We start from the raw sequence: 12,759 nt of genomic DNA, 5'->3' as shown, positions 1-12,759 counted from the left end.
CATTTTACCTTATGTGACATTTCAAATCCAAGTGCACTTTTATTATCATACTTTTTCTGTGATCGTAAAAAAAAGTATATTACATATAACACAAGCGTAAAAAATAATGAATGGAAGAATAAAAGTTTGGGAAAATGTGTCAGCGTTTTTTTCTTAATGAAAGTGATAAACGCTCATATTTTATTTCAATGAAATTTAAAAAATATTAACCGGTTGTAATGAATATGAATGAATTTATTTTTTTGTCATTGAGATCAAAACTTTGTGAGCAGTTAACTTTGATCATATTCCACAAAAAGTAGTAATTGAACTACTCAAGCACTAGGCCAATAGTCTAAAATTTAATTGTGTGTCATCTTTAACATCTAAAAGTGTAAGAGAAGCTGTTGATCGTAACCAATTTTATGAAGAATCTTACATCTGCCAGATGCTTATCGTTAGTTTAGATTTCTATATTGTAACAGCATTTTATATAATGTTAGTTTTTTTATAGATCAAATTTACAAACGATTGTGTATTTATGGAATAAAACGGGATCATAAAACAAAATGCAGTCTTGAATATATAATCAGAAATATAGAAATATATCTATATAATTTGCTTTGCTTGATATTAATAGAAGCTGGTGATCGTAACAATGTTTGCGAAAAATCTTACATCTGCCAGTTCATAGTGGATACGAAGGGGGGCAGAAAGAGCGATCGCCCCCCCTCACAATACAACCCCCCCCCCCCGTTCCAACAGCCTATATCAGCTTATGTGGCATATCGTTAGTTTAGAATTCTAAATTTTAACAGCATGTTATTATTTCCGTGATCAGATTTTAAAACGAGAGATTTTGTGTTTCTCTAATAATATATACTCGCCTAAAGTACCAGATGATGTTTGGAGGTGTCGTGAGTTCGATACTAGATTCATCTTTGTGAAAAACTCCTCTGACGTAGATGTGCAACAAAAATGACCACAACCTGACCACACACAGAAAAAGATTGCTAGCACAGAGTGTTCCATACCGAAGGATTAGCGCACCAACCTCCCGGTGAATATAAAAAGACATAATGTCGCATGTTGCCATTAGGAATAAATTGTAGGTCCCGGTCTAATCAGCCCTCGCGTACAGAAAATGACGGTGATGCGACAAAAATGGTCAACGATCAATGATCTAATAATTGGGAATAATTATGGTATTTTCTCATAATAGAAATAAAGTTCTAAAATATAATATATAATCAGAAATAAAGATATATACAAGTATCTATAATTCGCCTTACATAAATATTTACTTTCATGAAACTGCACTCTTAAACCAAATCGCGTTTAATTAATGTAAGTGCATCCTTGCATTTATAAAGTCGTTTTCCGAAGAATGCCTGGAAGATATCTCAAACTTCCTGAAAGTTGCGTGCCTTGAGTGTTGAGCATTTGTTCCGCCCCAACTACTAACCAAATAAACTTTGAGAACAATGCATATTCTGGTTCGCAAGCATCCTGGAAACACGTGTGTTATCGGATTGTTTGACATAAAGCGAAATAATTTCGAAAGTCTGCCTGTCCCTTTATTCATTTTTGGGAATTTATGCAGTTCATGTGGAGGACAACGTTTGGCCAGCCAATTTTCATACCCGACTCTATTCATTCAACTATCTGAGTTATAATCAATAAGGGAAAAGCGAGTTGTAGTCTGAATTCTTAAATTCATCACGTCCATGCTCTTTGAAACATCTGCAGATCTGAACAATGTCCTATCTATCAGCTAATAACATCTGCTCCAAGTTGCGGCAGTTTTCGGGCATAATAAAGGAATTGTTCTATTTCGGCGAAATATTCTACTCTCCGATCTACTATCAAACCTAGAACAATTGACTTCGTTTTAGCTAGTTCCGCCTTTTCGTAAAACCAGTAATAAAATTTAGCTTGTTGTTCGACGTCTTACACAACTTTCGAAAAAGTAATTCATGTGCAATAACATCGAAAAAATTAAAATAAATTTCCAATTCACCATTTTTCGTATTACATACATCAAGTTATACTATAATTTTATGTTATTTAAACGCAGTGATTTTTTTTCTGTTATTGTTAGTGAATTTCTGCGATTTTTTCTGAGAATTTATTTTTTAATTTTTTTTATTAAATAAATTTAATATGTACACTTTTCCTACTGTTTCCTTCATATCATAAAAATCTAACCTTATTTGTATTTTTTCGAAACACAATTTTCAAATAAGCGAAAATGAATAACACAAAATTACCCTAAAAACTTTTGTTTTAGAGAGAGAGAGATGCGTTTTATATATTTAAACACAACCACTGGCAAGAAAAACTACCCAAGTAATTTCGAGGATCACGTTGAAGGCTATTGCAATTTCTTCTCCTTGAAGTGAAAATGATGATGAATGACTCAATTCAAAATCTTCATCAAGAACGCAAGTAATTCGGCAATATATTGACATTTTTTATATATATATTTGGTGTGTATAAAGCAGTAACTTGATTCTCGAGTCTTTCTCATCTTTCCTAATGAGAAAGTGATTATATCTATGATTTGTGGAAGAAAAAGCAAAAACCTCAGACAGAAGATAACTCAGCAATTTTCTCTGACATAAATTCGGATCACAAAAATAAGAAAAAATACCATAAATAAAAGCCTACAGTGATAAATAAAATCACATTTGCTAGTTTGATTTGTTTGTTGAATTTCACTCATTATTCTGTCTCTACAGTCAATTGCATTCCTCATTTTAAGATGCTTAATAATTACACATAATACTTTTGAATTTTTGGTGTTTTGTTGTTTCATCTTGCTTTATCATGCATCTATTTTTTTTAATTCATTTTTTTAAGTAATGTAATTATTATGAAGGGTGTTTGAGGTTTTTTTTGTCTTAATTCTCCAACACCAAGTTTTATTTATCGGAAAATTATTCCCTCCCCCAAACTAGTTTTCTAATGTATTATCATTTAACTATGATACTAGAAGCGAACATAATTATATTTGACGCCTTTCTTCAGGTAAATAACACCTATACAGGGTGATTCCATAATTTCCCTTGCTGCATCATACTGGTGAACCGTTGATCTTAGAGACATATTTGCAATTAAGGAAAATATCCAAATAATGTGTAGAACGCAGACACTTCATTTATGTTGCAAGGGGTTGTATACAAATAAAAATATAAAAATTAAATTTTTATACCGACCAATATTCTGATTGGGTCTTCAAAAACCCAATTAGAAAGTTGTTGTCTTGTATCGCCTGAGGCCAACAAAAAGCAATTCCACTGTTTTAAGTGGAATATTCGTTTAGATATTTGAATTCAAAAATCGGAGATGAGAAAGAACAGCATAAATAAGGGAAAGAAGCGTTGTCCGTAACAATTTTGTTTTTCCCAATTTTTTCAGATTTTTGAATCCAAATATTTCAACGAATATTGTGCTTAGAAATCTGGATTTTTTTCCTCGAGAGAGACAGGACAACTTTCTAATTGGTTTTTTATAATAACTTGGTTTGCGCTGTATCGCTGTATCAGCTTGAATATGTGCAGATGAATCAGCTTGTTTATCTGCGAGACATAAGCATCCATTGCAGTAGAGAAATTGTAAGAAAGTGCCTTTTTTTGTTGTAACTCCACTTTTAACTTTCTTCATGTCATTGCTAGGCAAGGTGCCCATTTTGAATCCATCGAAATATGATTTGGTCCACTTTTGCGAAGGGCAATATGCACATTGTTTAAAGGACATTGCATCGATACTGTGGTGCCATCTATTAGCCAAAGTTTTAAATAATTTTACACACCGGCTTATTTGAAATTCCAGGCTTGCTCATTGAACGAACTACTTGTTTCATTTTTCTTCTATCACTGTTTCCATGACATTTCAAAGTTAGGTTGTCCTTTCTGAAACACTCATTATATATTATGTTAAAATACGCATCTATCAATTTTAGATGCATATAGATAGAACATTATTTCGTCATTTTGAATGACATACTAAGTTTTCATCCATGACTGCTCATAATAATCGTCTAGAATAACTGAACACGTCAACCTGGACCAGAGATAGCCCGCGAAGATGGGACAGGTTGTCTTCGGGTATATATGAAAATTTAATTACAATTAGTTGAAAATTATTCAATTTTACACCACAAATACTAATGATATTCACATAGGCTCAAATAAGAAATTAAACTCATATAACGGTAATTTAGTAGTCCGCCGAGGTTTTTTACACAATTTACTGGTGTTCGGGTTCAGAAACGTTGAGAAACTCTGACCAATAGTCAAATAAGAGATAATATATATCGATGCTTAAATACCCTTTATTTTATTACAACAGTGAAGTTATTCATCATTGCGATACCCAAAAGCAGAAACAAAATCACTGATCAATGTGTAATACTATCCAATCAACATAAGATGGGACTGAGGTATATACACCCGGAAATCCACGACGAGCACATCCAACGCCCCATGAAACGATTCCGACCACAGAAGCTATTCCATTTTTGTCACGCTGTATTAGTGGGCCACCAGAATCACCCTGAAATTAAAAAACATCAACGTTCAGCACTTTTTGTGTATAATATATAGTCAAAAAATATATTTTGAGCAAATCCATCTATTTTTTTTTTTTTTCACATTTTAAATAATATATGTTTTTTTTTTCCTTTGTTTCTAAAAAACGGAATAAATGCTCGTGAAGCACGCAAAAGTGTTTGTTCATGAGCACAACTTGTCTGAACAAGTATTTTGTATAATTTAAGCATGTTCCATAGCAGCGTTTTTCAAATATATTTCAGTACAATTTATTTGAAAACCAGCATGAATAAATTTGTCAGTTTGCTGCACCCATTTGTGATAACAATTAGTAGAAAGCGATTAAATGTAGTTAAAAAATGCTTTATTTTAACAAAATATATTTTAACAATTTAATTACTATATTTTAGGTTATACTCACTTGGCAAGTATCAATTCCACCAGATGACCTTCCCGCACACATGACAGTTTCAGATATCAAATCACTGCCTCCAAATAATGCACGACAAACGTTCGGCGAAACAATTGGCAATTCCACGGCTCTTAGAACATCCGATGATTTCCCGTCTGAAAGAAATGTATATGAGGGAGAAACTAGTTTTATTTTGTTTTTCAAACAAGTAATTATTTATAATTCCAATAAATTAAACAAACTAATACACCCCGCGTGCGTGAAATTATCTAAAATGCGATGACTAGACTTTCGCACTATATAATACATCGAGTTTAAGGTCCAAATATGGGCTGCACGTTTCATTTTGAGGCCGCGGGCCAGCTGTATTTACCTCTTTTTCGAATACTTTAATACGTGAATAGAACCTGAAACATGAAAGGATAAAGATAGGAAAAACATGTTTTAAATATTCCGTGTACAAATTTAATTACAAAAGTTATGAAAATCGTAGTCTTTCAAACAGTGGTTTAAATAAATATGATTAAGTTATTGCAACTAGGATGATCGATCTGGGTTCTTATTGATGAGCGGCTTAGGTTTTCTGAACATTGTTTTCGGTGGTGGTCAAAAAAATCTAATAAAATGCTCGTTTTCATTCTCAAAAAGTCTCTTCGTGTTCTCCTAAAGTGATCCTTTCACTTTTCTGGGGCTTAGTTCGTGCTGGATTGGAATACGCTGTCAGGTTTTTGATACCATACTTACAGAAGGACGTTGACTTGGTCGAGGGAGTGCAGAGAAGAGCTACACGTGCTCTTAATGACACGCGAGGCTTAAGCAATGAAGAGAGATTTGATTTTTTGAAAATGTTTACGTTGGACGAGCGCGTGGGCAAGGAGATATGATTTAAGTGTTTAAAATTCTCAACGAGATGGATAAAATGGGCTATGAGTTATTAATACATCGTCAATCAACTGCTTCGACAAGGGGACACTAGTATCGATTGGTAATGGGCAATTCTAAGTTGTGATGTCGCAAGGAGTTTTTCTCTGATAAGGTTGTGAATAAATGGAATAACTCACCTCCGGGGGTCATGAATTCTAACAAAATTGGCACGTTTAAAAAGAAATGCGATAAAATATTGGGATAAATCGAGGAGTTATTCATAGATGAGACAACCATAATTTGAACACGTGGAAAACAGTGATGACTCAACTGTTTAAGATCTTCCTTACCACAATGTGATACAGTAAAAGTCTATTATAACGACAGTTCACAACCACGAGAAAAATTGTCGCTTTTACGGACCTCTCGTCATAAGCGAATTTCCATTTTTTGCTCTGCCTAGTTATAAAATAGTAAGTAATATTGCTACTTTTTATCTGCGTTAAAACATCTTTTGGATCGTCTCGTTCTAATATTAATGAATGAGCAGCACTGTAGTCATGAAATTTATTTTTGGTCTCACAGGAATTTTTTCTCTAAGATATTTTTGCATAAAATTTCGCATTATAAAAACAATTAAATCGACCAAAATGAACAATGTCTCAGTTATTTGTATCATTGCTCACTCTCATTACTGCATAAATTCAACATTTTCCCACTAATCGGAAAGTTTTCTTAGCACAATTTTTTCAGTCATTCGGAAACGACTATAAAAAATTCTGGGTCCAAATTACTCGTTATAGCGAGGTTCTTATTATAAGCCCTGCTCGTTATAACAGACTTCTACTGTACTTTCATGCCTTCGTCACCAAGTTGCGGAACCTTCTACAAGCTCATTCAACAGCTGGCGCACATTTGGACTTTCTCTTCCATATACCACGGTTCATCGACAAGAAGTGCGTATAATCAATGAGATAAAGGAAAGATATGGCTAAAATAGTAAAAATATATGCATGTGAGAGAGAAAGATGAATATAGCCCATTACTTTCAGTTGTGTCACCCCATCCGGCAGCGGTCACAAATCCACTCACTCTTTCATTGGCTTTAGGCAAGCATATGCTGTTCACGAATCCATCACTTTCTTCAAATGGAATAGAGTTTTTCAGTTTCATCAAAGCTATGTCATTACGATACATCGCATGATCGAATTTTTCATGGATAATGATCTTCTCAACCTAAAACAATAACGAAAAGTATTGATCTAATTAACACAATAGCTTGAATCAATCGCTGCATCCGCTGACGACGCATAGCCGATTTATCTTTATGTAGATGGCAACAGAGAAAATCTATATAACGAGGAAACGATAACCGTAATCTTAGAAAGGCATTTTTATTATTCAATACCCTCCTCAAAATGCAAAGCTTTCATGAATAAAGTATGCGTCTTTTCAACATTCTTCCGTGTGAGTGAATCATAATTTGATTAGGATTATCTTTTGTATTAGACAAATGATAGAACGAAGAGTTTTTTTAACATGATAAACTTCACTGATGCGACTGAATGATCATGATGAATAGAAATATTGTTTACATAAGATGCAGTTCTGTTCAAAGTATGTGCATATATTAATTAAAGATAATTGTTCCACAAGCAACTTGTCACCGTATCCGTTATTTACATGAACTTAACTTTTTAATCTGTCATTCCTGAATTATTTAAAAGTTCGAGGTTTCTAATAAGGTTATTTAGTAATTTTATATCATTGTCCTTATAATTAAATTTCTTTGAAACTGTCATAATTTTAATGAAACATAAGATAAAATTATTTCTCAGTCAAAGTTTTTGTTTATGGTAACGTGATTGTAAAAATAAAAGACGTGAGATGAATAGAAAATTTGATCTGTAAAATGCTGCCCAAACAATAACATATACACAGCATAACTGAATTGAAACATATCATACACAAATTATCCGTATCTAAAAGTATGTCAGTAGAATCTTACGAACAATAACATTCAGCAAAAGAACTCTGTAAATTCAATAGAAATGGTTTTCCTTAATTTTTACCCCGTTTACTTCCTCGTCAGTGAGCTTTTGTAACATCAGTATGACACTGCGATACATATTTTCTGTCAACCGTTACTTTTTTTATTTTTTTTTAACTAAGTACGAATGATAAGAAATCCGAAATCGTCTCGCTGTGTCTCCCGTCCTTTGAAAAATATCAGCGAGACAAAAATTCATTATTACTGCCTCAGATACAAACTGCAAATAATAAAACAACAAAGCTTCTGATATGCCATTGTATGTCATTGCTCATTAAGCTGTTACTCATTACAGTTTTTGGCGTCATGACAACCAGCGCCTTGGGCTTATTGAGATAAGCCCTTAGTTGAACTCCGTTCTCTTTGTTACGAAAAATGGAAGCTTACCGAGTAAGAAGAAACGTATCTGCTTTTCTCTTTTTGCCTATAGACTCCAACTGCTACCTCGACATATTCGGCGTAACGCCTACATTCAACGAGCAAAAAAATAAGACTTTTTTTAATAACCCATACTTTATGTCTTGGTTTTTTTTTACTTCAGAATTACAAAAATTTCCATCATGTAAACAACATCAAAATCGTAAAAATCGAACTCTTCTTCCATTTTATCTTTAAATACTGAGTTATTTTGCTTGATCCGGAATTAAAATGGCACTGTGCCGTTGAAAAAGGAAAGATAATCGTAGACGCCTTTAAAATTTATACTTTGGGGATTATATTTTGGGAGAAAAGTGTTTTTATTATCTATTATTTTCGATACTTAAACTGTGTTTTAGCAATCGTATAATTGTCACCGTGGGATTAAATTATTTTCTAATGCCTGTAGAAAAACGACAGAAATTTCCCACCGGTGTTGATAAATTTAATAAAATTTAAAAATTATAATTGATGACGATTTAGTCCGAGATTAGTATATTTGAATTTCACACATTGGGGTTCTATTATCTTCATTTCTTTTCCGAAATTTGGTGGTAATTTCAACGTTTATGACTAGCGATCATTCAACTACCATTACACTAAAGCAGTGGTTCTCAAACTTTTTTGACCCACGGGGACTTTTCCGGTATAAAATTTATATGACGGAGTCTCGTTGGCCTATTTTTTTTTTTATTCGTCAAAGTTACTGACTTATTTTAATTATTCAAAAATATTAATAATTAATTTTTTCAAATTTATTGCCTTTACAATCTAACCCTTAGGGTTCCGCGGAGCACCGGTTGAGAACTGCTGCAGGATTATGTATCACTATACCGTCGTTTTCTGAGAACGTGAAACTTGATATGTACCTAAAAAAATTCCCCATAAAGTGATCACGAAATAAATACGCAGAAAAAAAAATAAACATCCAGAATGAAATGTTTTAGTTTCTCCTTCTTTTCAATAGTCAATGGTTGCAGTCTAGCAATGACTTTTGAAAAGAATGAATAAATAAGACACAAAAAGTGAGTGTCAGTTACCCCTCTTTCTTCAACATTCTTTTCATTTCGAAATTAAATTTCTCAAAAACGACTATAAAATGACGAGAAAGAAAAGACACCTAATTAAGTTTAGGTTTTCTGGAGTTAATCAAGGGCTTTTTTCTTTAAAACGAAAAACTTAAGAAAAAAGTTAAACAAAAAGTTCTTCATCTACTTTTTTCTTCTTTAACGAAATCTAATTAATTATAGATTAAAATAATAAGAATATCTTCAATTAGTAAGTTTTAATTTCGTTTAATTATTGTATTCAAAAAGTCAGTTATATTTTATGAATATTTACTTACGCATCTACGCAGTGTGCGGCTGTGATAATCCATTTTTCGTTTAAAATGGCTGCTCCGCACAGGTGAATTGCGATTGTTGGAATGATTTTGAATTGTATAGACACCTGCAAAGTGGAAAAAAAAATGTTAATTTACCATTTCGAAGATTATATTGTAGACACGTTTTTACATATAGTACATTTGGGTAATAAGGCCTCCAAGTGGAATAGTGATAAACAACTTCAAAAAAGCTTCCCTGATGCTACAGGGTCAATGTCGTTTGGTTGTCATCATCATCACGGCTGCTATAGGATAATATTTGTGTTTTCTCCACTTCCAAAAATTTGGTCAGGCAAGTTTTCAAAAGTGTTTATTAATTATTGGAAATGTGTCCAATAATTTAAAACTAAGCACAATGTACATCACATGTGTTGCATTTTATTCTGCTGTGTTTGTCTTTAGCTAACGATTCTCTCCGGTTAGATGAAACGCTATTTTTTCACAGATGGTATATCTGGTTATATGGAACACTAGAAGTATTATCTGAGTTGGGCTAGAAAATATCTCTTCAAGATGGAATGTTTAGTTAGTGGCTAGATATATTGTGTGTACTGTTCTCTGTGGGTTCACCTTGACTATTTTGGTGCAGAATAGGAATACTGAATTTGTGACCCGTATAGATAGACTATTCACACCGCCGCATCATCAACTACAAAAATAAACGATGAAATTTTTATTTTTCATTATCATAGATCCATTAAATCTTGTTTTTGATCAATTCGAATTAGTTTTCTCCACACCCCCCTCCCCCCCACCATTCCATGTTAACCGACGAAAATTATTTTAAATGTCTTTTTTAGTTACAAAATTTATTTTTAAATACGATACACTTGCCAATGCAAAGGCAAAAAAACAAAATTTTATGGAAATTCAGGTTTTTCAGATTTCTACCATGTTTTAAACTGGAATAATCGAAAAACTAAAAGTTGTATTCCATATTACCCGAATGTACTTCATGTGTACAAAAGTTAAGGATGTGGTACTTCTTTACATATGTTGAGAAAACTAAACACGTATAACGATAAACGTGTCTTTTAAAATGAAAGTTGAAAATTTTTCAATATTGCTGAGTAACAAAACCGGGTATTCTTCTCTGTGGTTCAGATATATGCTATTTTCCGAGGATGATGTGGCTCTCCGCTATCCATGCAAAAGTTTTTTGTTTATTTGAATTTTCTCTCTTTCCTAAATATATCTTCGCATCAGCCAGCTGTTAAAAAAAACCTTCGTATATGCTATTTTGTTTCGTCACAACTATTTCGTGTTTCCACATATCTCATGATCAATACATGTGCGTGTCTTCAGAAGAGCAATGTCCTTAATAATTGCCGCTTAACGTAAGTGAAATTGTTCTAAAACAGATGATACCAGTAATTTCATACAGATATATTTTGTATCTTTTCTCGGACAAGTCATAATGCACGTCATGGTAGAGTAGTAGTGCCTGAACTTCAATCTACCTAAATTATCTAACGTTTTGAACTGTTATAACTCACAAACATATAATTTCAGTCAAAAATTGCACACTAGGGCATATAGTTTTGTACTTGATTCTTTCGTTTAATATATTTTTCCAAACTGTTACTTAAATTATAGACATGGAAGTATATGAATATCTTTAAAGAAATGTAACACTTAATCTTTGAATCCTCAGCGTTCACCGAATGAAACTAATTTTAAGTAAAGAAACTGGGACTGAGTCAATCAATTTCTATCCTGACGCCCCAAAACTATCTGATATAGGTCTCTAAATGAAGAGAAAAAAAATCGTAAATGTTCTAAAATTTAACAACTTCAAGCATGTACTATAAATGTATAATTTCGTTAAATAAAACACAAACTTTGAATTTGTGAATAACTCAAAGGAATATGTCATAAAAGTACATGCGTAGAATAGTACTATTGTGATTGAAAATAATTACGATTCAAAATTGTATTCTCTTGTACTTTTTCGTATATCTCAAATTTGCCAAGTGAGGGACCGAAGATATACAGCATATACTTTTCTGCTTACTTGCCATGGAAATTCTCCTTCGACAGCTTCTCTTCCACCAACGATTCGATCTGCATCCTGCACAACAACTTTAGATACACCACAGTTTCGAAGATTGATCTGTGGTGAACAATTTCTTGCTGACTTCAAATTTGGAAATTCTGTAAAATGAATGGAATTTGTGTAAAGCGTTTTGTTTACACGTAAATACCATGTAAAACCTTTCTATCACAACTAAAAAATTATAAAAACCACTAGCAGTAAATCCATACGTCCAAAATGAATATTATCATGGGTGCTCCACAAATATCAAGTAATAATTAGTATTTTTCACTCAATGAAATATTTTTACAAGCAAAAACTATAAGATGCAAAAAATAATAATTTTATAGCTTATTTCTTTCACTTGAGGGTTATATCAAAACTCGGACCAATCATTGGCAGATTGAATGCTCATAAAGCTATTATGGTAGTAAACGTGCTTAATTAGATGAAAGCTTTCAACATTAGCTTTTTTTTTTCCTTAACGACTTTGACATATCAAATAATCGTAAACACTTCTGAATACAATTCTTTGGATGGCTTCTTAAAAGTACATGTCCGATTCGCTTTCCTCAGGTCATGAATGAAACGATGCTCATTAGCGTCATTAATTACGTCCTAATTTTCTGATCTTCACCGTTATGAAAAGCATCTGGAAAAAATAGTTTCACTTGTAATCTCTTTCCGTCTCTCTCTCTCTTCTGATCACTTCGACGAAGTGATAATTTCCATTTCCATAGCGCATTTAAATCGACTTTATAAAATTCACATGGAAATCGTTTTCACCTCAACGCAATAAAAATTTAAATTAAATTTAAGCATTTCAAAAAACTTTTAAAAAAACGAAAAATCAGTGACGGTATTTTACAATAATTTAGATCAACATATATTGAGAAGTTTTTGTGTGCTACATAAGCACTTTTTCCTATATTTAATAAATTACAAGCGCATCATTTGAATTATCTGTAGCTTAAATTTTGTCTCATTTGGAGTAGTAGAACGCACTCATCACCACTTTTCTTTTACCATTAAAAAATAAGACTATTGTTTGTCCTTGATTGTTTT

At 32.6% G+C, this 12,759-nt stretch overlaps 1 protein-coding gene across 1 annotated transcript in view; it reads right to left on the bottom strand.

The window, feature by feature from the left end:
- The window catches only part of LOC149079948 (transmembrane protease serine 9-like), a 39,676-nt gene that overhangs the window by 26,213 nt on the left and 704 nt on the right, over positions 1 to 12,759 (bottom strand). Inside the window, exons 2-7 of the mRNA XM_089238568.1 lie at positions 11,674 to 11,813; positions 9,621 to 9,724; positions 8,246 to 8,324; positions 6,855 to 7,044; positions 4,954 to 5,099; positions 4,377 to 4,536 (exon numbers count right to left, since the gene is read on the bottom strand). Coding sequence (XP_089094694.1) covers positions 4,377 to 4,536; positions 4,954 to 5,099; positions 6,855 to 7,044; positions 8,246 to 8,324; positions 9,621 to 9,724; positions 11,674 to 11,813 — 819 coding nt within the window. The remainder of the gene's footprint in view (positions 1 to 4,376; positions 4,537 to 4,953; positions 5,100 to 6,854; positions 7,045 to 8,245; positions 8,325 to 9,620; positions 9,725 to 11,673; positions 11,814 to 12,759) is intronic.

Source organism: Pholcus phalangioides, unplaced genomic scaffold (genome assembly GCF_987345545.1).
Source record: "Pholcus phalangioides strain wild (caught in Gottingen) unplaced genomic scaffold, Ppha-v1.0 ptg000011l_1, whole genome shotgun sequence".
Taxonomy (NCBI): domain Eukaryota; kingdom Metazoa; phylum Arthropoda; class Arachnida; order Araneae; family Pholcidae; genus Pholcus; species Pholcus phalangioides.
This window is presented reverse-complemented; position numbering and strand designations above follow the sequence as displayed.